At 41.6% G+C, this 26,579-nt stretch overlaps 1 protein-coding gene across 3 annotated transcripts in view; it reads right to left on the bottom strand.

Annotated features, from left to right (window-relative positions):
- PLEK (pleckstrin) overlaps nt 1-26,579 on the bottom strand; it is a 68,650-nt gene that overhangs the window by 9,836 nt on the left and 32,235 nt on the right. For 2 of the 3 annotated variants that reach the window (XM_073023046.1, XM_007970407.3), the window contains 4 exons: nt 8,426-8,581; nt 8,005-8,186; nt 5,289-5,380; nt 1,317-1,501 (listed from right to left, as the gene is read on the bottom strand). In XM_073023046.1, the coding sequence (XP_072879147.1) occupies nt 1,317-1,501; nt 5,289-5,380; nt 8,005-8,186; nt 8,426-8,581 (615 nt within the window). Of the gene's footprint in view, nt 1-1,316; nt 1,502-5,288; nt 5,381-8,004; nt 8,187-8,425; nt 8,582-23,690; nt 23,846-26,579 lie in introns of those variants that run through there. The other variant, XM_007970408.3, reaches the window with a different exon arrangement.

Genomic DNA, 26,579 nt, shown 5'->3' with positions numbered 1-26,579 from the left:
TCACAATACTATCACCAGCTCAACATTAGCCACTGAGGCCCCTCTTGGAGAAAAGTGAAAGTCCAGCCTCTTCCCCTGAGGTTATGAGGGAATTGGGACTTGCTCAGCAAAAGTGGATGATGAATCAGACCAAGGAAGAGGAGCCACTGTGATGGGTATTTTTAGAATCCTGCATTGAAATGGCTATAAATGGCCAGATCAAAGGACTGAAGAAAAAAAAACAGAAACAGACTGTGGAACTTCCCCTAAAGTGAAATGAAACTCTCTAGGGTGTTCACTTCATGTTTATAAGAAGGATGGTTCTCTTAGGCAACTTCCTAACTTCTGTGCTCTGATCCAAAATAGAAACAAAACTGCCAAAATCCCCCAAGAAATCCACCATTGCTGAATTTCTCAGGTGGCCTAAGAATAGGTTGACATTGTATAATACAGTGTTTCCCAATCCTGGGTAAGCATACTCTGGGAGGTACACAAGATGACTGCAGGAAGTGACATCCATGGACACATTTTGAATTAAGAGTCACGTGTTTTAATGTACATTTGGAACAATGCACCTAACACATCAAACCTGTGATTTATAGCTTCCCCTCTGGAAAGGAAGCTGCAGGAGGGTGGGATTTTTGCCTGTCCCCCCAGCACGCTTGTCTATATGGCTATATCTTCTTGTCTTAGACTATGCTTGCCATGGACTAGGGTCTAAGACAGTTTTATAAATGAATTATTGCTTAGAATAAGATTAGATAATTGGGAGGCAGAGGTGGGTGGATCACTTGAGGTCAGGAGTTCGAGACCAGCCTGGCCAACATGGTGAAACCCTGTCTTTACTAAAAATAGGAAAATTAGCTGGGTGTGATGGTGCATGCCTGTAATCCTAGCTACTCGGGAAGCTGAGACAGGAGAATCGCTGGAACCCGGGAGGCGGAGGTTGCAGTCAGCCGAGATGACACCACTGCACTCCAGCCTGGGTGACAGAGTAAGACTATGTCTAAAATAAATAAATAAATAAATAAATAGGAAATAATAAACTTTATCCATTAAAAATTTTTTTTCAAGTAAACAGTAGTATCCTTTTATAATAACAAATTCACTTGGACAGGGCGAGTGTTGTGGAGAGGGCAGCTGTTGAGTTGGGAAATGCTGGTATAACAGAAGCTCTAAATGGGCCTGGAAACTTTAGGTATTCCCTTGTTCTTCCTGGCTGACGTCCCTACCCACTGCCTAACAGCACGCTGTAGATGTCTACAACCTGAAATCAATCTAGAATCTGCTCAGGGCAGCCTCCCTTACAGGAAGAAGAGATGGGGAGCTTTTCTTACAAAGTAGTAGAAGGCATCAGGGTTGTCCAGGAAAGGGTTTTCAGCAGTTCCATCCACTGCACTCTTGGACATGTCTCCAGCAGGCTGCAGATACCCCTCATTGAGCAGTGATGAAGCGATCATGAGGCCTTCCTGGCGATTCCTAACAGACTGGTTGGATACTAGCCAATCAATGACGCAGTTACCTAGATGGGACAAGCCAGGGAAGGTTAACTCTTCCTTACGGAAGAACAAGCCCCTGACAATCACCCCTGAACTGACTCCAGCGCACCCACAGGTCTGACTTGTCTTGTCTCCCCTGTTATTTCAAGAAAGAGAAAACAAAATCAGTGGGATAGATACCCACTAGAAACAAACAAACAAACAAACAAAACTCTGTAAAGGGTTTTTAAGAACATCTACATGCTGCTTAAGAAGAAACACATGACCAGGTATAGTGGCACACCTGTTGTCCCAGCTACTCTGAAAGCTGAGGCAGGAGGATCACTTGAGCCCAGGAGTTCAAGACCAGCCCAGGCAACATAACAAGACTCCATCTCAAAATATAATAACTTTAAAAATAAAAAAATAAAAAAGTCTTTGTCAAAAAAAAAAAAAAGCAACACATGCATCAAGGAAATGGGTTTTACTAACCCACTCACTTATCCCATTAATGGACAAACGTTCACTGAGTACCTACTAGATGCTAGGTACTCTACTGGGTGTTGAAGAAATTCCCTCAAGGACTGTAAAAGGGCATGATGGGTGTAATAAATAAGTCTTGTAACAAGTACTCTGCTATAAGTCAGTTGCGAGACTACTGGGTCTAATCTGAAGGTGTGAAAGAGGTGGAGGAGGTGAGAGAAGAGGGTTGTGCATGCACCATCAGGAAAAGATTCATACAGGAAGTGACACTGGGCAGAGGCTTAAAACATGAGTAGGCGTTTGCCAAGCATGTGAGGCAGGATGCAGAGGAACCAGCACAGGCTGAGGGGGCAGCAGTGTGAACAGATGCACTCAGGCACAAAGCAGCCCCACGGGGCAGGGGAGGAGTTGGTGGAAAGAAGGCAAAAGGAAACAAGAGGAGGAGGGAGGTGAAGGGTGGGTGGGGAGAGCTTTGATGGCACAGTAAGAAATTTGACTAATGGGAAATCATTGCAAGTTTTTAAATAGGAAATAATGTGATGGCTATATGTCCTAAATTAAAATTCAATGACATCACCTGCACTGATTGTCTGCCTTTGCAGAGTCTAGCAGGGACCTTGAGAAATCATTTAAGCAACCTTCTGCCTCAAGAGATGATTGCAAAGAGAAGAAAATGAAATTGACCCATACTTTGGATTATTAGCAGGTTACAATGAAGCTTTGTATTAAAAACAGCATGTTTGTTCTTACAACAAAAAAATGATAAATATTTGAGGTGATGGATACACTAATTGCCATGATTTGATCATTGCACAATGTATATGTGTATCAGAACATAATTGTGCCCCATAAACACGTACCACTATGTGTCAACTTAAAAACTAAAAAATAAAAAGCAGTGTGTTCCTTACAAATGTAGCCAACAAGGGAGTCAACATGACAGCCTGCCTGTCCTGTCATCCAGGCAAAAGCAGTAGGGATGCCGCCCTCAGAACAGGAGTGACAGCAGTTGGATAGTGAGCCTTACGTGAATTTCATATATGAAAGGCTTTTGCTCACTTTTCTTTCTGCACAAGGATAAACTAAGTGACACTGCATTTCTTCTTTCTATCTTCATAGCAGCCTGTAAAGAGGCAGGGCAGTAAGTGCAGTCCTTATTTTAAGGATGAGAAAACTAAGGCTCAGGGAATTTGAGTGATCTTAGACCAAAGTCACAACTACCCTGGGCTGTCACTTTTAAGTGTTCCAACCCTTGCATCCATGCCCACTCGGTGAAGCATGCTGAAGCCTGAAAGATAAGTTTGGTCTAGTTTCCCAGTCGTCGGACATTTAAGGTCTCCCATCATGTGTCAGCACTGCTGGGTCCCAGGCTCCGCTGCAGCCTTCATCTCCAGCCGAGGCCACCTGACTCCCCCATGAAGGCTGCACCCATAGAAATGTCCAGAATCCACCCTGACCTTCAACAACAGGGATTTAAGAGATACTAGCCCACCTGGAATCTTAGGGATTACAGGCCACTTTCAGAGGCCAAGGCAGGCAGATCACCTGAGGTTGCGAGTTTGAGACCAGTCTGGCCAACATGGTGAAACCTCATCTCTACTAAAAATACAAAAATTAGCCACAAAAATTACAGATGTGGTGCACATCTGTAATCCTGCTATTCAGGAGGCTAAGGCACGAGAATCACGCTTGAACCTGGGCAGCAGAGGTTGCAGTGAGCCAAGATCGCTCCACTGCACACCAGCCTGAACAACAAAAGTGAAACTCTGCCTCAAAAAAAAAAGAAGAGGAAGAGGAAGAAGAAGAAGAAGAAAGAAAAAGAAGAGGAAGAGGAAGAAAGAAGAAGAAGATGAAGATGAAGATGAAGATGAAGAAGAAGAAGAAGAAGAAGAAGAAGAAGAAGAAGAAGAAGAAGCCGCAGCCGCCACCCAATACTCTGGGACTCAGTAACACATTACACAGGAAATCAATCTGACCTGGATTGTGTGCCCGAGGTGACACTGAGATCCCCTCCTGTTCCCTTTGTCCAAGGTGGTTGCAGTGACCTCGGTCCTGCTAGAGTTAGGACCTTGCCTTGCTCTTGTCACTTTCTCATACCACCACCCACAGCTTGGTGTCTTGATCCCAGATCTCAGCCCTGCCTTATCTGATGCTCATGGGCTGCTGCCTTGACTCTGAGGCTCATTCCCCCGGAGGACTGATCATAGCCTTTTCCCCTTAGCCTTGCCAATCCTGACCTGGACCAGTTTCATGGATTATCTGTTGACAGCATATCCTCTTAGATTCCACATTTGCTGTATCAGCTCGGAGTTTTCTTCCTTTGACCTCTCTTGTCACCATAAGAAAGCCAGGTCTGGTATCTGACAAACTTAGTGCCAAATTATACATCCCATTTTGCTCCCCCTGATGAACCATCAGCCCTACTAGGCGGGTCAGTTTCTTTTTCTAGATGCATATTCCGCACATGTCTGTCTCATAACTTTGTCCTCACCATCCTCTGCCCATCCTCTGCCCTGCCACCTCATCAAAAATCCTCTCAAAAGTATTTAATGAAATTCTACCCATCTTTCAGGGTCAAATTTGGGTGCCACATCCTATTCATCCCATCAACCCCTGAGCTCTTTCTCTTTTTCTGAACCCCTGGAATTGGTTGTACAGACATGTGACCCCTTAAAACACAATAACCACTTGAGCTTGCACCATATAGCACTGAGTGTGTGCCAGGAACTGCTCTACGCACATAATGGCAAGCCTCTGAAGTAGGTGCACTGTGGTTATCCCCACTAAATAGACAGAGAAAGTGAAGCACAGAGAGGCTAAGTTATTGAGCCAAGGTTTTGTAACTAGTAAGTTGCAGAGCCAGGATTTGAACCAAGGTAGTCTGGCTCTAAAGGGCATGTTTTTAACCACTACACCATACTACCTAAACTCATTCCACTTAATACCTGACCCTGTGTAGCCTCTGATAGCCCTAATATTGTCATTTACAACTTACATTGTATGCCTTAATCCCTGTTTATCGTAGTAAGGGTTGCATCTTATCCAATTCTGTGTCTATTTTTAGTAAGCCTCAACATAATGCCATTTATTGAGGAAAAAAATCCTTTGATTGGAACGTTAGCTTGAACAAATGTTAACTTGAACAAATAAAGCTTGAACAAAATCGTTAGCTTGAACAACAACTTTCTATTTTCACTCTGCAGGAGCTTCATTCTCAGGCTCACCAGGCTGCATTCTGGGACCCCTTCCAACCCCCATACCTCATACCCCCACCTCACAGACGAGGCCAAAGGAGGACTCCACATCGCCTTCCCAGTTGCCCTATTTCAGGCCCGCAAGTGCTTTTACCTGTGAAGCAGTGATTAAAAATCTTCTTGTCCTTCTCTAGATTCAGTTCTTTTATTCCTTTTTCAGTGTCTTTCATGGACAAATATAAGGCACTGCACAGAGATTAAAAAAAAAAGAAAGAAAGAAAGAAAGAAAAGAAAACCCAGTTGGATGAGTGGGGAACATTTCAGAATGGTAAGTTCTGTCTGGGAGGTGAACACAAGCTCCCCATCCCCAGGTATCCCCCGAGCTTAGTCTCCCTCCATCAGATCATAAATAGTGGAGGTGCAGCATTCATATCTGCAGGACTCTGTAGCCTGCACAGTGTTTAGCAATGCTGGGGGGTACCTAACATCTCCTAAAATCTCTTAAATTCGTTCAGCTCTTTGTTGATTTAATTATTGGCGCCTAGGATGGAAAGTTGCCCCAATTTAGAGGTCAAAGATGAAAGGTTCTCAGGGTCCATTTTCTACACATTCTAGATCTTTAATGTCCCACAATCCTCATGTGGGGAAAAGAAAGAGAGATCAGACTGTTACCGTGTCTATACAGAAAGAAGTAGACATAAGAGACTCCATTTTGTTCTGTATTTGAGATGCTGTTAATCTGTGACCCTACCCTCAACCTTGTCCTTGAAAGAGACATATGCTGTGGTGACTCAAGGTTTAACGGATTTTGGGCTATGCAGGGTGTGCTTTGTTAAACAAGTGCCTGAAGGTAGTATGCTTGTGAAAAGTCATCACCATTCTCTTAATCTCAAGTACCCAGGGACACGTACACTGCCAAAGGTCGCAGGGACCTCTGCCTAGGAAAGCTAGGTATTGTCCAAGGTTTCTCCCCATGTGATAGTCTGAAATATGGCCTCATGGGAAGGGAAAGACCTGATCGTCCCCCAGCCTGACACCCATGAAGGGTCTGTGCTGAGGAGGACTAGTATAAGAGGAAAGAAGGCCTCTTGGCAGCTGAGATAGAGAAAAGCATCTGTCTCCTACCCATCCCTGGGCAATGGAACATCTCGGTGTAAAACCCAATAGTATGTTCTGTTTACTGAGAAAGGAGAAAACCGCCTTAGGACTGAAGGTGGGACTTGCTAGCAGCAATGCTGCTCTATGCACTAAAAAGGTTTATGGAGATGTTTGCATATGCATATCAAGGCACAGCACTTTTCCTTAAACTTATTCATGTCACAGAGATCTTTATTCATATGTCTTACTGCTGACCTTCTCCCTACGATGATCCTATTATCCTGCCACTTCCCTTTTTCTAAGATGGTAAAGACAATGATCAATAAATACTGAGGGAACTCAGAGACCGGTGCCAGCGTGGGTCCTCTGTATGCTGAGCGCTGATCGCCTGGGCCCACTTTTTCTTTCTCTATACTTTGTCTCCGTGTCTCATTTCTTTTCTCAAGTCTCTCGTTCCACCTAACAAGAAACGCCCACAGGTGTGGAGGGGCAGGCCACCCCTTCACCTCATATCCCAATTCTTTAATGCTCTTCAAGGGACCATCTGTGGTAGACATTTGCCTTTAAGAAAGTGAATGCTTCCACTAAGCATATGTCTTATCTTTAAAATGATGACACATAAGGCAAAATGGTGAGAAGTTCTCGTTTTTGTCCTTGAAGTAATACATCAAAGATAGCCTAACGAGAGAAGTTCTAAGCAACAAAACAGAAGGCCCCTTCTGTGTAGCCTGTGGCTCCCTGTAGTCCCAGCATTTTTCCCACTTAGTTCTGACAGCCCTGGCCAGGACTGTGGTCACTCGATGGCACCCGTCAGCAGCTGCAGCTATACTGGGTGCCTCCTTGGAGCTCTTTGCCAAAAAGCTTTTGTGGTGAGGGGGGCTGCTGAGTCTCAGCTCAGTTCACAAACTCTGTCAAACTCCTGTGCCATGCCAAGTCTTGTGTTCGTCATGCAGAAGTGCAGAAGGGGTGTCTTTAGGCTCCTCTCAGTGCCTCTCCCCACCCCGCCCTCCATAAAAACAAAATTCTTGTTGGACATTTTAAGCAGCCAGCATGGGATTCTTCCCGACAGGTCTCCTGTTTCAGGGAATGCTCAACAAAAAAGCAAAACCACCTAGAAGAAAGGGACTCCTAGAGAAAGGGGCTCATGTGACAAAGATGTGAGATATCCAGGAAGGAAGAAATCCCATTCCCAACCTCTATCAGGGGCTAGATCTTCCTGTTGGCCTCTGACCACCTTTAGGCTACAACTATCACCTGCAATTCCAAGTCAGCTAACATCAGAGGCCATTAAACCAGGTCAGGGCATAAATGGCTTCTACCAGGATGGCTGTTTACCCTGGTTGGCCCTTCCTGAGTGTGTAAATGCATGAAGTTGAACTTGAAACCTTGCTTGCTTGGATGCATAGCCCCTGCCTTTTCCTTTCTACCTGAAGGTCCTAAAGCTTTATTTCAAGACTGACTTATTATGGCTACTTTATAAATGCAATGATTATGTTTCTCTCTCTCTCTCTCTCTCTCTCTCTCTCTCTCTCTCTCTCTCTCTCGTACCCAGTGTGAGGGAATTTGTACTCCATTAGCCTCCTCTCCTCAGCTGGTAGGCCTTGGATCACTCCTTCAGACCAAAGTAAACATTTTAGTACACCAAGTGCCAGTATTGACCTGGCAGAGTGGATACAACAGCAGAGGCGGCCAGAGCAAGCCTTGGAGCGGGATCTGCTATGTTTGTGTCTATCAGAAGGAACGGGTAAAGAGAAGTAAACACAGAAAATCACCCTAAGTCAATGGTTTCTGGCAGTCGAATGGACCTCCTGGTAGATTTCCTGGCAAACTTCTGGCCTCCTTCAATGCATTTAATGGCCTTCTTGATATCCCGAACCCAGGCATCTCTCTCCTCCAGGAAGGCTGCCTGGAAGAAGTGGTCCTGCTGTTTGGTCGTAGTGATCTTAAACACAAACTGAAAATCAAAACATGTCCCATTAGGAATGACTTATTTCAAGGGCTTGGGGCCCCTCATGAAGCAGAGGCCATTGGCCTAAAACTGTTCCGGTCAAGAGAAACTCAAATGCCAGGGTGGGGTGTGGGTGGTGGTGAGAGGGACCAACCCAAGGAGCACCCCCCACATTGTAGGCGATGCTTGCACCAAAAGGTGAGTGCCTGACCAGCGGTTCACAGCAGCTCATGATGTCAACTCACCATCCTTTTGCCAAAGTCCTGACAAGGGCTAGTCAGAGTGCTCCCTTTCAGCGGGATCATTCCTTTGGGGCTGTTGTCACTTTTCTTCTTATAGAATTCAATTCCATCTTCTAACAGTACAACCCACATGGGTTTCCACGTATTGAACACGCTCCCCTGTAATGACAACCAAAATAGCTGAGATGGGCAGGGCTCTTTGCAAACTGTATTTTCTTCCTAACAGGAAAGATTCTATATTTACTTACAGTTGGTTTTTAAAATGTTTTGTGACATCATCTCTGTTCCTTCACCACAAATCCTCGGAAATCAGTGGCTTCTTGGGGAGCCATTCTCATTTCTACTCCCAGTTCTTTGCCCAAGCTGACCCCACTCTCTGGAATACTCCTTCCCAACTCTGCCATCTCCTCTTTCTCCCCTTGCCTAACCTCTCCCCATCCTTCAGGGCTCAGCTTAGCCACCTCATTGATGAGGCTTCCCAAACTGCACAGACCGACCCTGATCTCAGGGGCACCTCCTGCTTTTCTCACTGAATGTGCCACACATCCTGGAACTTGGTTATACACTTCCTCATATAGTTCTTTAATTGTCTTCAGTATGGTTATCTTTCCTTCTTCATGGCAATTGCACTATCAGGTACTTTCCTTAGCTGATGATACTGAGCACACAGGGAATGTTCATTAAAATAATACAAAAGAAGATCATTTCCCAAACTGCCAAATGCTAGCAGCTATCACATTTCATTGAAAAGAGCAACCAGTCCTTCTTATTGTCTACTTCATCCCCAACCAAACCCTTTCCTGCTATGATTTCCCCTGCACCTTCCTTTTCATGCCTGGTTCACACCATTAAGAACCACAAAGGAGCCACCTCATAGTAACATTCTCACCCCTGCTATGTGTAAGAACTGCCGGCAGATCTTGCTTCTGAAACTACATCTTACACATGATCTTAGAGTATAGTTCTTTTTTTGAACTATATCATGTATTTTTACATGTTTAACTGCCGGTTTTGAGGAGAAAAAACACAAAAATGATAATTATTGGTGTTTGGTTGGAAGGGTTTTATTTTTAAGGGTTTTAGAACATTTCAATTCTTGGGAGGGTTAGTCAGAATTGGAGAAAGAATTAAATATCCTAAAGCCTAGTGGTTTTCAAAATATGGCCTGCAAACCAACTAATCTGACTCACTGAAGACAGGTATAAATAAAAGCTGGTTTTACCCCAAATCTGCCTTCACTTATAAGCTCTGGCAACACTGCTGAGATGGCTGGTTGAATCTTAGATGATCTAGCTCAAGCACTATCTCTCTCTCTCTCTCTCTCTCTGTTTTATTTTATTTTATTTTATTTTATTTTATTTTATTTTATTTTATTTTATTTTTTTGAGACATGTCCTCTCTGTATCACCCAGGTTGGAGTGCAATTACACAATCTCAGCTCACTGCAACCGCTGCCTCTCAGGTTCAAGTGATTCTCCCACCTCAGCCTCCCAGGTAGCTGGGATTACAGGTATGCACACCACACCCAGCTAATATTTGTGTTACTTTTTTTAGTAGAGACAAGGTTTCACCATGTTGGCCAGGCTTGTCTTGAACTCCTGATCTCAAGTGATACTTCTGCCTCGGCCTCCCAGAGTGCTGGGATTACAGGTGTGAACCACCGTGCCCAGCTGGCTCTATTGCTTTCTTACTGCCCACACTTGTGTAAGCCACTTGCCCTCTCTAAGGCTCAGTTCCCAGCACTAAAATGATAAGAATGACTACCTCTGAGATTTCTAGCACATATGAAATGAAATAATTTGGATAAGACTTTATAAGTTCAAATGTGCTCTACAAATGAGAGGTTGTATTATTAAATATCTTCACAGATGGCCATGTATGAATGTCTTCCACGCTTTGAGTTTCCAACACAATAAACAGCTGCTCCTTCATCCTCCCTATTCTCAGAAAAATGATAATGAACTGGTATCACTATCATCCCAATGAGGAGGAGTCAAAAATATTTAGCCAGTTGCCATGTGGAGTAATGAATGGGAAAGCTGAAGGCTCTGAGGATCTGCATGAATGTATTTGTGAGGAAACACACCTCCCTTTGGTTTCTCTTCTGGTGGAATAAGGTTTGGGGTTGTGAATAATCCAGCCTGCCTCAGACTTGCAGGCCTCCTCCGTTATTGTATGACAAGTCATAAAATGATGCTTGAAGTATTTAGGATGCTTCAATGTATGCTATGATTTGGGGTCAAACCTTGAACCTACATTTGAGCCTCATGTCAACCACTTATTAGTTGTACATGTCTTTGGGTAAAATGTTTAGTATTTCTGAGCCATACTTTTTTTATTTTCTAAGAAGGAGACAAAAATTCCATCTTAAAGCAAAATAAGGATTAGATTTAGATCATGTATAAAATATATGTACAAGTATATAATGCATGTGATATGCTTATATGTGAACAATGTACATATGCATTATACTATATATATTTTTAAATACATATGTATACATATGTTTTATATATAAAGTGTGTAAAATCACTCTGTCAACTATTGCCACCCAACTATATGTTCCAGGAGGGCAAGAACTTACTTCGCCATGATATTGCCAGGTGTTCAATCAATAATTTGTGAAATGAATGGTTGTAATTAAAATCACATTATGACCATAAGAAAATATTGGGGAAAATCCACAAGACATTGGTCTGGCCAAAAATTTCTTGAGCAATACCCTACAAGCACAGACAACCAAAGCAAAAATAAGCAAATAGGATCACATCAAGGTAAAAAGTTTCTGCACAGCAAAGGAAACAGTCAAGAAAGTGAAGAGACAACTCACAGAATGACAGAAAATATTTGCAAACTACCCATCTGACAAAGGATTGATAGCCAGAATATATCAGGGGCTCAAACAACTCTAGAGGAAAAAACTCTAATAATCCATTCATAGCATGGGCAAAAGATTTGAATAGATATTTCTCAAAAGCAGACATACAAATGGCAAATGGGCATATGAAAAGGTGTTCATCATCACTGATCATCAAAGAAATGCAAATCAAAACTACAATGAGATATTAGCTTATCTCAGTTAAAATGGCTTTTAACCAAAAGACAGGCAATAAGAAATGTTGACGAGGATGTGGAGAAAAGGCAATATTTGTACACTGTCAGTGGGAATGTAAATTAGTAAAACCACTATGAAGAACAGTTTGGAGGTTCCTCAAAAAACTAAAAACAGAACTACTATTTGACCCGGCAATCTCACTGGGGGGTATATCCTGAGAAGAAAGGAAATCAGTATATGGAAGAGATATCTGCACTCCCATGTTGGTTGCAGCACTGTTCACAATAGATAAGATTTGGAAGCAACCTAAGTGTCCCTCAACAGATGAATGGGTAAAGAAAGTGTAGTACATTGGAGTGCTACTTAGCCATAAAAAAAGAATGAGATCCTGTCATTTGCAACAGCATGGATGGACCCAAAGATCATTATGTTGAGTGAAATAAGCCAGGCACAGAAAGACAGACATCACATGTTCTCACTTGTCTGTGGGATCTAAAAATCAAAACAACTGAACTCATGGACACAGAGAGTAGAAGCATGGTTACCAGAGGCCAGGAAGGGAAGTAGAGGAGTTGAGGGGAAGTGGGGATGGTTAATGGGTACCAAAAACAAGCCAACAGAAAGAATAAATGAGACCTACGATTTCATAACACAACAGTGTGACTATTGCCAACTTAATTGTACATTTTAAAATAACTAAAAGAGGGTAATTGGATTGTTAGTAATACAAAGGATAAACGCTTAGTGGGGATGGATACTGCATTCTCCATGATGTGATTATTACGCATTGCATGCCGGTATCAAAACATCTCATGTACCGTAAAAATATATATACCTACTATGCACCCAGAAAAATTTACATTTTAAAAATTAAAAAAACTTAAAAATAAAAAATAAGATCACGTTATGTATTAATTAATAGATAGGACTGAATAAAGAAGGCATAATGATATGATTAACATAAGAAGAGACACAATAAGTCTGACAATATTTCCTAAAATGATCCTATAGACCTCTGCAGGACAATATGTAGCTCAGCTTTGGCCAGTGTGGAGGCAGGTGGTTCACATTTGCACAACAAAGCTGTGTAGGAAAGATGCCTTCAGGGGAGAGGAGGACTGTCATTCTACTGGAATTTTTTAAAAAATTAAGATAAAATGTATATACATTGACAGTCGACCATAAGCTCCTCATGGATCTCTACTCTCCATCTGGTGCATTTCAGGCTGACTTTCTGTGGTTTGTTTTCTGTTCCCAAACCTGCCCATTGAGTTCAGTTCAACTCAAGAGTGGCAAGCAGAATCTACTCAATTGTCAATTCAGACTGAGTAGTAGTGGATGCTCGAGGCTGGACTCAGTGGAAAAGTGTCGTGATCCAACAGCCGTGTCTCCCATGGGCAAAGCAGCCATAAGTGGTGGCATGCACCCTGCAGTTGCTTCCATCTCTTGGGCTAATCAGATTTTATCTGAATATGAATGCCAAAAAGAAACTCAGACAGCAGCCTTGTGGGCAGGCATGCCTTAGTCGTATGAAAATCACTTGCAAAAGGTCTATAATGCCAGAATGAGGATCTCCACATCAATGTAGCCCCTAAGAAAATCCTTAATGAAAATGTTTTCAGTTTGGGTTCATGCCCCTTTAGCAATAAATTGACCATTCTGATTAAAACAGGAAGTCTCTATTTCTGGTCTATATTTTGGGAGAATTTTGGCAAAGGCCTATTCTTTAACCCATGGTGTCACCCTGTCATGACTACCACAAAATAGAATTATCATCCAGTTCCCAAGAGACCCTACTGCTTATCTCAAAATACAAAGGGCCTCTATATAAAGGTCCAGTTGCCCAAAAGGAAGACTATTTATGCAAAGATAAATACTTGTGGGACTATCACTTTGCTTGTCCAAACATTTCCTTTGCTCTAGTTACTAAAATAATTTTCTAAATTAAAATACCCTATCTCTTTTCTGCCTGGGCAGAATAACTATTCCAGACCAACACTGGATTATTTCCCCTTTTAAAAATGAGCAAGATCAGACACTGTGCCAACACATGAAATAATTCCAGTCAAATGTCTTTCTGTTTTGCATCTGAAGGAAACCTATCTTAGAATACAAAGAGCTCCTGCAAATCAATAAGAAAAATACAAACAACCCTATTTTTAAATGGGCAAAAATTATCAAGGAGGCACTTTGGTAAAGAAAACATCCAAAACTTATGAAAAGCTGTTCAACATCATTATTTATCAGGAAAATGCAGATTCAAATCACAATGAGATACCTGTACACACCTGCTGGAGTACCTAACATTTTAAAAGACAGAGAAGAATAAGACTTGACAAGGAGGTAGAATAACTGGAAGTCCCAAATATAGCTGGCAGGAGTGCAGAATATCACATCCAATTCAGAAAAAAATATCTGGTGGTTTTATGCTAAAGCTAAACACATATATGTCCTTTGCACTACCAATTTCACTCCTGGGCAAAGATCTGAGAGAAATGAATGCATATTACCACAAAGGTTACATGCAAGAATGTTCATGACACCTTTATTCATCATAGCCAGAAACAAAGACTAACCCAAATGCCCATCAACAGAATGAATAAGTAAACTGTATAATATAATATATGAACCCATTATTAACACAGTAAATGTATACTATGGAAAAAAACTTAGCAATTTTTTAAAAATGAACCGCTAGTACCTGGAATATTATAAATAAATATCATAGATGTTGAGTGAAAAGCAAACAGGCAAAACATGTACTCAGAGTATGATTGCATTCACATGAAGTTCAACACCAGGCATAGCTTATGAGAAAATGTTACAGTAATGGTTACTGAGGATGGGAGTATAGACTAGGAAAGGAACAATGGAACTTTATGGCATATTAGAAATGTCTCCATCTTTATCTGTGTGTTGTTTACATGAGGTATAGGTATGTAAAAAATTATGACACACTTTGTGTACCTTATTGTGTGTAAGTTACCCTTCAATTAAAAAACAAAGTTGTTAACTCCAGGTCCTGTTAATTAACTCCATGGAGGGGTATACAGTGATTATAATAACACCACCCTTCAAGTTGCTTCTATAGAAGGAAACTATTCCACATTAGTTACTTCTCTCACTTAATCACTAGAAAAACAGCATATTCATGCAATGAATTGTCCTTGATTGAATCGTTGATTCTTTTCAAAGTCGCTATGCAGAATATTATTGAGTGATCTGGCATCATTTGAATGTAAAAGGTGTATTAGACAATGGCATTTTATCCGTAATAAATTTCTTAGGTGTCATAATGGCATTGTGATTATATAGGAAAATGTCCTTTTTCTTAGAAGATGTATGTTGAAGCATTTTGGGGTGATGTAGCATAGCATGATGTCTGCAAATTGCTCTCAACTATCTCAACCTAAAATGATACGTGTGTATATTTACATAAAAATATAGAGATAGGGAGAGACAAAGCAAATGCGCCCATCCATTATCAATTGATTAATCTAGGCAAAGGGTATATGAATAATGGTACTAGTTTCCTCAGTTTTCTGTGGGTTTGACTTTTTAAAATAATTTGGGAAAATTATTAAATGAATGAATAGCATATGACTCTGCTATGTATTAAAATTTAGAATATACTTTTACGGAAATGGATAGAAAAATCTACTTAATAAAAAATTTTAAAAATACCTGGAAACAAGAAAAGAAAGACATGTTCTCAGAGCTAGAAATGCAAAGTTACACTAGATGATTGCCAGAATCCCTTTTAAACCTAGTATTTAATATTCAACCTCAGGACTAGCTGAGATTATTAACTGCCATCATCACTCAGGGCTTTTGACCTTGAAATTGGGATGCATCCGCAGCGATAAGCCAGCATTGCATTCCTTCAGTAGACAAAGCCTCCAGAGTCAACTGTCCAAAATGAGTCTGTGCTTTTCTAATCCAAGGGCAGCCTCAGGGGTCTGACTCTGAGGAGGATGTGTTGTTTGGGATTCAGGGTCATTACGCACAATGAAGAGGCCGATACTTTATGAAACAAGAGAAATCTGACCACTTATAAAGCTTAAACATTCTTCCACGCCTGATAGTGCTGATTTAGGTCAGGATGATGGAGTTTGAGGAAGTTTCTCTCTCCTCTTCACCACTACTGCAGCTACCAGTTTCTCACTCGGGTAACCTGGCAGCACCTCTCCCTGACCATCCCTAAATTTTCCCTTTTCTGGCCCCAACCCACTTGATGCTCACCCAAGGGCAAACCTGGAAGTGTGATTATGGAATGTTCAAATGATAGAGGAATTTAGGATCATCTACCAGTACTGTCACCATATTGATAAAAAAAAGTGGAGGCCCAGTGAAGTGATTGGCCTAGTACATCTGACCAGTTAATGTAGAATCCAGGTCTCCTGATTCTCAGTTTTATGCTCTTTCCCTTCCCCTCAGATGTCATTTTCATTTTGGTTCTTGCATAACATTGAGTCATTCTGGAATCTGAATTGATTTCTTTAGACCACTTAGCTAGTTATTTCACTTTAATGGAGATATAGATACAGATATAGATATAGACAGACATAGAGATAGAGATATCCATATGCTGTGTGTGTGTGTGTGTGTGTGTGTGTAGCATATGTGTGTCTTCACCCATTATATGCCAAAACCTGTGCATCTCCACAATGGGATGCTGAGTCAGATTTAAAGTTTTCTGGTAAATAGTTGTTCATCATCATGGGACTGGTATAATTTAGCACCTAAGAGTCTGACATTGCATGACACCAAAAGAAGAAATCATAAAGAATGGGAGATTTAACCATATTAAAAATAAACTTGGCTGGGCGCAGTGACTCATGCCTGTAATCCCAACACTTTAAGAGGCTGAGGTGGGTGGATCACTTGAGGCCAGGAGTTTGAGACCAGCCTGGCCAACATGGTGAAAGTCAGTCTTTACTAAAAATATACAGGAAATAGCTGGGTGTGGTGGTGCACACCTATAGTCCCAGCTACTTGGGAGGCTGAGGCAGGAGAATCACTTGAACCCAGGAGGTGGAGATCGGAGTGAGCCTAGATCACACCACTGCACTCCAGCCTGGGCAATAGAGCGAGACTTCGTCTCAAGAAAAAAAAAAAAAAAAATGAACTTCTCTATATTTAAAAAACTGCAACTACTGAAAAGGAAATGAAAATGCATAGATATTTGTATCATCATATGATTAAAAATTAATATCCTTAATTTTTTAAACTCTTTAGAACTAGTAAGAAATATACAAGCACTTTCAATTTTTTAAATGGGCAAATAATATAAATAAGCCATTCTCAAACGAACAAATACCTGGGTCCAATAAAATATAATTGATTGCTTCAACAGCAATCAAAGAAATGCAAATTGAAATTAAATAAGATACAGTCTTTAATAATATTTTTTAAAGACTTATAAGGTGTGGGAAATGAGCATGTGGGAATAAAAGGAGCTCTATGAGTCAGTAGTTTGATGTGGGCTGTCAAAAAAAATCTAAACTCATTGTGGTTGTATAAATAGAAGTGTAAGATCGAAAGCAAGGAAAATGATAATTCTGTCTTTAAACAAAGCATAGCCTGCACGTGACCATGGGGTCTGGAGCTGGATGGCTCAGGCTCAAATCCCAATTCTGCCACTTTCTAGTAATGCGGCCCTTGAGCAAGTTTTTAAACCTCATTTTCTCCATCTGGCAAGCAGATATGATGATATCTACTTCTTAGCGTTGTTGGGAGATGAAAACAATCCATGTAAATTGCTTAAATCAATAATTGGCATATGGTAATCACTTGTTAAATGGTACCTATTCCTTACAGTTCTATGCTTATCAGATGCCCCTGGAGACCTACACTGAGTTCAAGGGACCTCAAAGCTGCAGAGAAACCAGAGCCTGTTCAAAGCAGAACACCAAGATGGTATCATCTCTCTAACTGTTGGAGAAACTGACTAGGTTTTAGCCCATAAAGGAACAGGTAGAGCAGGTGTGAACGCCTGGATAATTTTGAAGTCCCAGCAGGTGGAGGTTTCAGGAAAACAGTTTTCTGCATAACTTAAGGGAGAAAATTTAATTAGTGAGTTCTCTAACAAGAGAAGTATTCAAGCATGCTTCTTAACAGATGAATAAAAGAAATGCAAGCCACAGATGAGAAGTTGGATTAAATCTGTAACATCTCTTTCTACCCTGAGATCCTACACATCTATTCCAAGGTGCCTTTTGTCCCTCTTTTCCCCCTTTAGTCTTCTATTTCCAGGTGTTCCTGCCAATCCTTGGGTTTGCTTGAAAGCCAAAAAAAATAATAAATCTTTGAAATATATTCTACATGATCATCTAAAACTGACATTGAAATTACTTTTCTTAAGACTTAAGAAGTTACTTTGGTCTCTATGAAGTCTATTTTAGGCAAATTTCTTTATCTGGGACATGTTCATTCAACAAATAATGATAGAATGGCTCTTATGCTTTCAACACTGGCCTGGTTGTTGGAGTGTAAAATTAAGCAACTCCAGGTGCAGTGACTCACACCTGTAATCCTAGCACTTTGGGAGGCCAAGGCGGGTGGATCACTTGAGGTCAAGAGTTCAAGACCAGCCTGGCCAACGTGGCGAAACCCCATCTCTTCTAAAAATATAAAAATTAGCCGGGCATGGTGGCACATGCCTATAGTCCCAGCTACTCGGGAGGCTGAGGTAAGAGAATCACTTGAACCCTGGAGGTAGAGAATAGAGTGAGGCAAGATTGCACCATTGCACTCCAACCTGGACTACAGAGCAAGACTCTGTCTCAAAATACATAAATAAATAAAATAAAAATAAAAACAAAAATAAACAAGACCCTGTCTCAGCTCTCAAATAGTTCACAATCTCACATGGAAGACAGTGACCTCCAGGTCAGTGTGATGAATGCACAAATTGAGGTGTGCCTTTCTGTGTACACCCAGCATCACAGAAAGAAGCCACAACCAATGGCTGAGGGTTGGGGCAATCAGATATTTGTGTTTAGAACCCCTCTCAGACACTCCCTACAAAGTGAAGACATCTCTTTTAACCTTCCCTTTCCCTCAAATTTCTCTTTTCACATACTGACGTATGGCTGGAATTCAAAGGAAAATTACACTGTGATCAAAACTACGTATCTAAAGCAGAACTGTCAGTTACTATTATCTATTCTTGCACACCCATGGGACATGTTATTTTAAGTTGATGCTGCATTCAGTTAAGCCCTTATGTTGGCTACAACACAAATCACATCATCTAATTTTCCAATCTGATCCATCAAATCACTGACATAGCACCCCAAACAAATGGTTGTGTTGTGCCTATATAAACTCACTGAAGGCAAAAGAACTAGGCTATTCAGTAGCGTATTTTTTACATAAGTGAACTCTTCCAGGTTGGAAAATTTATCAGTGAAAACATGTTAAATAAGCAATACAGAAATGGCACCGAGAGTGCTTAGCAGCATGATTTCTGGAGCCTTAGATTTAAGTTCAGATCTCAACTTTGCCTCTTCCAGGCTCTGTAATCTTAGGCAAGTTACTTAATTTTTCCAAGCATTAGTCTCCTCACCTGTAAAATGAAAGTAACAAAGTACCTGCTTCCTATTGTTGTGAAGATTAAATGAGATAATATATACAAAGCATTCACCACAGTGGCCAGCACGCAGTATACATTTGAAAAATGGCGACCACAGAGACAGGTAAGAGTATGGTTTTGGGGGAGGAGGTTGCGGTGAACTGAGATCTCACCATTGCACTCCAGCCTGGGCAATAAGAGCGAAACTCCTTCTCAAAATAAAATAAAATAAAATAGTACAGTTTTGTAGGCAACACTGTGGAGTCGCTCTGGCATAAGATTCCCCTGGGTACCCCTCATCATCGTGACAGTGCTTTGGAAAAGAATGTCACTAAAATAGGAGCCCATTAGGGCCACATAGAAAGTGATTAGGTTCTGCATAATGCTGGGGCCACACTGCTGGACTGCAAACCAGCTCTCCACTTATTAACTGTGTGACTTTGGACAAGGTCCTTTGCCTCTCTGTACCTCAATCTCCTTATTTGTTAAGTAAGGATAATAATTGTCCCCATTTTGTTGAGTTGTCATAAGTATGCTGTATAAATGCATTAAGGCATGAAATGCTTGGAACTCTTCCTGCTTCAGGGTAAACACCACATGCATTAGCTATTACAATGATGAATCAGTAGGTGCAAATCGCTTGAGATTATTTCATCCTGCCTAGAAGACAAGGTAGATGCAGGAAAGAACTTCTGGGCCAGGACCCTGACTCTCCTGCTCTCTTCCACTTCTACCACAACTTTCTTCAGCCCTTTCCTTTCCTGTCCCTGCCGCTTGCCCTTCCCTTTCCCATCACCCTGATTCCTCTGCTTTCTCCCAGCCTCAAAGGACATCCAGATCCCTCAGCCACTTTCTGAGTCAGTGCCGCTGCACCAAGTGCTTGTGAGCTTGGTTGTCCAGGCAACAACAGCTTGCTCCATAAACCTCTAGGAACGAGGCTGGTTTGAGACATGACTTGGAGGAGTCTAGGTTATGCAGAGCATATAATTTGCTCCTCTCTCATTTTTTTTCCAGTTACGATGATGAACATATCTAATTCAGTAGCAAGTATTCGAGGACCTTCCAAACATGTTTATTGGCCAGAAAGAAACCCCCTAAACAGAAAGAAAGGGAGGCTGAGGTTATTAAGCCCAATCTTGCCCACAAAACAATTTGTTCATGCCTCGCTCTGGCTCTAGTGAGTTCATCTGACCTTTCTTCTGTGGGCCAGGGTAAGCTGCCTTTCAGAATGCTGCCTGGGATTCGTGAGATGGTAGGCTTTGCTGTTAGGCAGGCCTGGGTTTGAATCCTAGGTCATCCTCTTGCCACATGTTTGACTGTGGGCGAGTCACTTATTCTCTGTGAGCCTCAGTTTTCCTGTCTGTAAGATGAGGATCACAGAGGGTGGTTAGGATGAAATGAAGTCATGTTTGTATAGCAGCTTGCTGCTGCATGGTTGGCTAGAAGGGCTCTTTTTTAAAACAAAAAAAAGTAAATTGAAAGACTCTGAGGCAAAGAGACATGAGTATTACTTGGAATGAAAAAGCTGGAAAATGACAGAATCGTGTATTTTCCCTCCCCCTCTTAACCACTGTCTTTATTTGGAGATCTTATTCAGGAGGCAAAAGAGGAAACCTGGATTGTGAAATGTCAACAGTTATCTTGCACAGAAGAAAAGCAGAAACATTTTACAGTGAACGCTATTGACCCCAAGATTTCTGACTTGACAAAATTCCTGCACCAGCATTTCCTAATGCTATATTTTTTTCCACCCAAAACATCTTATCTGCAATAAAATTATTTCATAAAACAAGACACAGGACAAAAATGTTCTCTGTTACTACCCAGGTATCTTGAACTGCATAAGAGAAAAAGGTGAATGAAGGAATATTTGCTATTATTATTTTTCATGCTTTAACATCAAAAACCATAGCCAAGGCTTCTAAGAGCCTTTTCAAAGATTTTTATGGCCCTTCCTTCATAATTAATTTGGCAACCAACCCAGGAACCAGTACATATCCCCATTAACATCTAGGAGAGGCCCCACCACCTACTGAAGTGTATACTGACGCTGATACAAATAATCAGTGTCTTATGCAGCTTGTGTACACCAATTATGTGTCAGATTCCTGACATATACAGTTTTTAACTCACACATGAGGTAACTAAAGGAAACTTAATGTCTACAGAAGTTAAGAACTTCAATATCTTCTTGGGAAATTCTGTCTTTAGGTTTAGTTCTGCAGCTGACAAAGGGAATATTTCTGGACCAAACATTTCATAAAAATATCAAATGAGATGCGGGGGGCTATGTAAGAGTGGAGGGTTAGAGAAGGGAGAGGATCAGAAAAAATGACTATTGGATACTAGGCTTAGTACTTGGGTAACAAAATAATCTGTACAACAAATGCCTGTCACAGGAGTTTACCTATATAACAAGCCTGCACAGATACCCCTGAACCTAAAATAAAAGTTTTAGAATAAAAAAATAAAAAGAGACTCTTAATGCATTGTATCAGAGAGTGTTCAAAAGGCCCCAGAGAAAAATGCAGTAATTATGGAAGATGTAACTTGGAAACATGAAAATTATGGAAGATATGAATTGTAAAACTATCAATACAAAATTTCACTACTTAATTCCAGGCCCATTTTCTAGATTGGCTTTTACAATCTGAGAGAACTACTCTCACTAATTAAAAACTATTTATTAATTTAAATCCACATGCTTGACAACCCTGACTCTATCATCCCCATTTTTTAGTGAGACAGCTTCACTTATTAGAAATTTAGTCTTCATATTTTTGTAATTTAGGGAGATTAAAATACGAGCATACAAACTTTGTAACAGCAATTTTCTTTTTTTTTGAGACGGAGTCTCGCTCTGTCGCCCAGGCTGGAGTGCAGTGGCCGGATCTCAGCTCACAGCAAGCTCCGCCTCCTGGGTTTACGCCATTCTCCTGCCTCAGCCTCCGGAGTAGCTGGGACTACAGGCGCCCACCACCACGCCCGGCTAGTTTTTTGTATTTTTTAGTAGAGACGGGGTTTCACCGTGTTAGCCAGGATGGTCTCGATCTCCTGACCTCGTGATCCACCCGTCTCGGCCTCCCAAAGTGCTGGGATTACAGGCTTGAGCCACCGCGCCCGGCAACAGCAATTTTCATTGTAAGATGTTTTTAATTGTTTAACAAACAAACAAACAAAAACTTGCAGAAATGTTTCCATTCACTTGCTCTTCTCAGGATACTAGTACAAGTGATCAGGAAAGGAATAAGTCAACATGAATTATTACTAGGTCTCACCAATTATTATTGGTGCCTATTGCAAGGAATCTTTTACATCTCTATGTATATGTGTGTCTTTTCCAAAGGATGTTTCAAAGTACAGGTGGCTAGAGAGATTAGCAGCTGAGGACCCACTTATTCTCCAGTACCAACTCAGCTCTCACCATCACAAATACACCACAAATCCTAAGTTGGAATAAATTTGCTTTAAGGAAATGCTAGAGTAATGAACAAAGTTCAGTGCCATGAATCAGAAACCTAGGCATCAGAGGAGTGGCTGGTCACAACTGTCATAGCCATGTGACTTGGGGCAATCGCCAAGGCTTCAGGGTCTGTCTCCTCTTCTGCAAATGAAGGAACTAGGCCAGATGACCTAGGGTCCCTCCAGCCTGAAGTCAAAATGGAAGCAGGCAGCAGTGTGTGCTATTTAACCCCCCTCACAGGTAGATCATTGTAGGCTAAAACATGAAACAAATGAATAGCCTAAAATAGACTCACACATTCGCTGTTCATTCAATTAAAAAGCTAAGCACCTGAAGGAAGGTACTACATTCAGCTCATTTCTGAAACAATCCACTCATTAAGGTTAGTGTGAGCATATCTGTGTACATAGGCGTTGCCTACAGGACGCCAAGTCCTTTGTGTGAATTCACATCCCAGGGAGCTTTCACAACCACACAGCACACACTCAGCATCTGAAGAAAGACCAACACTAAGAAAATTCAATTTTCCTGATGCATGCCAGGGAGGCTAAGCCTTTTTCAGTACACTAATCTTTAAAATGGTGCATCTACCACCTCGATGCCACATTATGCAAATTTACTAAGAATTGTGAGTGAAGAGATTTCAGCCCAATTTTAAAAAGCTAAGGATTTTTTACCTGTCAATTCCAAGAAGACGGCCCAATAAACAAGCTGTAATTACTCTATCATTATATCAGCTCTTTAATCACTTTTTCTCCCTTCCCTCCCAAAAAAACAACTGAGGGGAAGGGGAATTTCAATAAAAAATGGATAGTCTTCTCCAAGTAACCTCTATAGAAGAGGAGTGTATCTTCTGACAGAACACATCTGTGTGCCCGATGTGGAGGGAGGATATTCTAAATCTGGAGGGAGTTAGCTTAGACCCCCACCTTCCAGGCCCTGCCATCTGGAATTCTCAGAGCCATAAAATCAAACTGTAAGGAAGCCGGGGCTGGATGAGTATCCCCGCTCCCCTAACCCCACTCCAACATTCTATGTGCTACCATGCTCTCCTATTTCAACCCAACTGGTTGAGCAGGAAACACTCCTAAATGAGCAAGTAGCCCGTGGAGCTGGACCCAAGCCTCCCCAGTCCGTGTCCACTGACACCCTGGTAAGTGGCACCTCTGCTCACCCTCTTCACAAGGTAGCCCTCTCTGATCCGCTTTGGTTCCATGCTGGCTGGACAGGCAGATGCAAAGGTCACTCTCCGGCACCTCCTCTCAGCAGCTGGGCTTCCTCTGCATACTGAGGTGGCTGTGGGCTGCCTTTTCTACAGTGGGTCGCTTTCACAATTTCCCTTCTGCTGGCGGTCGCATGATCACATCCTCTTCCCCTCACTGGGGTGGAAGATCAGAATAAGGAACTGCAGAGTAAACCACCCATTCCTTGCTAATCCTGGAGACTTATTAAAACCACAGTTAGGTTGAATATTTACCTAAGGGAAATTCTTAGTACCATACAGAAAATCACTCTTTTAAAGAGGAAAAGAAGTGATGAAAGGAAGAGGAAGATGAACAAGAAAAACTTGTTGGTGGAAATTGTCCTGATTAGGGATTAGTCTTGAGATCCTGGAAATGCCTAATAAAAATGCCAAGAAATTCAGAACCATCTGGTTAGCATAACAAAGTTAACTACTAAATGAATGCCTGCTTCTCTCTATGCCAAGCCCTGTATCAAGTGTTTCTAAGCCTACCTATTTAAAACTAAATTAGTCTGCACATAGGCCGGGCATGGTAGCTCACGCCTGTATTCCTAGCACTTTGGGAGGCCAAGGCGGATGGATCACTTGGAATCAGGAGTTCAAGACCAGCCTGGCCAACATGGTGAAACCTTGTCTCTACTAAAAACATAAAAATTAGCCAGGCATGGTGGTGTGCGCCTGTAGTCCCAGCTACTCGGGAGGCTGAGGCAGGAGAATCACTTGAACCTGGGAGGCAGAGGTTGCAGTGAGCCGAGATCGTGCCACTGCACTCCAGCCTGGGCGACAGAGCAAGACTCCGTCTCAAAACAAACAACAACAAAAAGGAGTCCACACGTGAAACCCATAGGGAAAGTATATTATTTTCCTTATCTTAGAGATAAGGAAACACAGGCTCAGAGAAGAAAAGTTGTCTCAAGTTGACGCTGCAGGTCACAGGGGAAAGCAGAAGACCAGGGAGGGACATGCTAGGGTGCCACTGCCTCGCGTCAGGCATGCGAACAGGTGTTCCACATTGATTGCTGATCCCACAATCAGCCTATAAAAAGAAGTCCATCATCAAACAGGTTTTTGAGAAACTGTACATAATAGTCCCAGGTTGGCAACTCCTCTAAATGATGAACAAACTAAAGACCCTCACCCCGCCACAGTACTACAGCAAAGAGTCCTATAATGGTGTTTCCCAAACTGACTTGGCTGTAGAATTCTTTTCTGCACAATTTATATTAACATTTTTTGTCATAGATTGGATTAGATCTCCCAAAAAAGAAGTCCTAACCCTTAGCACTTCAGAATGCATCCTTGTTTGGAAACAGGGTCATTGTAGATATAATTAGTTAAGATGAGGTCATACTGAAGCAAGTGGGCCCTTAATCCAATGTGATTGGTGTCCTTATAAGAAAAGGGCACACAGAAAACAGCCATGTGACAACAGAGTGATGCATTTACAAGCCAAGGAACGCCAAGGATGGCCGGCAACCCCCAGAAGCTGGAAGAGGCACGCAACAATTCTTCCCTAGAGCTGCTATAGAGAACATGGTGCTCCCGACACCTTGATTTCAGACTTATGGCCTCCAGAACTGTGAGACAATAAATTTCCATTGTTTTAAGCCACCAGTTTGTGGTAGTTTGTTATGGCAGCCCCAGGAAACCAATACAATCCTGAAAAACTAATATTCCATAGAATAAACTTTGAGACACGTTAATCTGGCCCTGTGAAAATGAGCAAATTCATTAATTACTTTGTGCCTCAGTTTTCTCATCTGTAAAATGGGGATAATAACACTTATCCAATGAGGTCATTCTGAAGATTAAATAAGATACACATGGAAGTATTTAGAAGAGTGTCTGAAACATAACTAGTAAATTTTAGTTACTCTTCATCTTCAAGGCAAATCTCCATTATCCTAGAGCTGATCCTTTTCAATGATAACTTCAACAGAGATGATAAAAGCAATCGTAGGGCTAGAATTTCCTCATTACACCCGTCAGTGTTCTTTCACTGCAATCAACAGATAACAACTTGGCTAATAGAGGCGAATAGGAATTTACTGGAAGAGAATGGGGTGGCCCACAGACTGAAGGAAAAATGAAGACTGGGGTCTTTGAAAGGACCAGAATCAGGGCAGTTGTGGGGTTCCAGGAAGCAAGACACCAAGATGAAAGAATGCCAGTGGTTTTCCCACTTTGCAATAGTCTCCAAGGATCAGGCCTGTGATTGGCCTAACTCAGCTTCTCTCTTGGGTATCTGGAGGGGGAACATGTGAACCGACAGCCCTTGCAGGACCATGCTCAATGGGGGAAGGGAGGGTGTCCCCTAAAGTAAAACCAAGATGCTATTAACAATAGACGAGTGATGGCCCCGAGAAAGGCAAAACTGACAGACATCCACGAGGGCATCTGAGGAGCCAGGAAAGTTAGGGGAAAGAAGTTCTGTTCTTGGGTTTTTCTGAGAGCTTCCTGATTCCCTCTCCTCTTCCCTCCAGCTGTGTTTCCAGCCAACAGTCACTGCCCCTGTATTTCTCACTTTTCATTGTATGCTAATATCCATTACATAAAATCGTTGATGGTTTCTTATCAGTTTCTCATCGCACCAAAATTAATTAGAAATTATTATAAAGTGTTGGGGGCTGAGAGTAGAGGGATCAACATTTGATGTCACCTGAGCAAAACAGGAACAAATAAAAGGGTAATGTTCTGTATCTGCACTCAAACAAGTATTTTGCTACCTCTGTACAGTCAATGGAAACCACTCATAGATTTACCAAGTCTGATTTCATAGTTAAACGTATCTCCCTTTGTTTAACTGACCAAGTGACTTCT

This window comes from Chlorocebus sabaeus, chromosome 14, assembly GCF_047675955.1.
Source record: "Chlorocebus sabaeus isolate Y175 chromosome 14, mChlSab1.0.hap1, whole genome shotgun sequence".
In the NCBI taxonomy this organism is placed as follows: Eukaryota; Metazoa; Chordata; class Mammalia; order Primates; family Cercopithecidae; genus Chlorocebus; species Chlorocebus sabaeus.
This window is presented reverse-complemented; position numbering and strand designations above follow the sequence as displayed.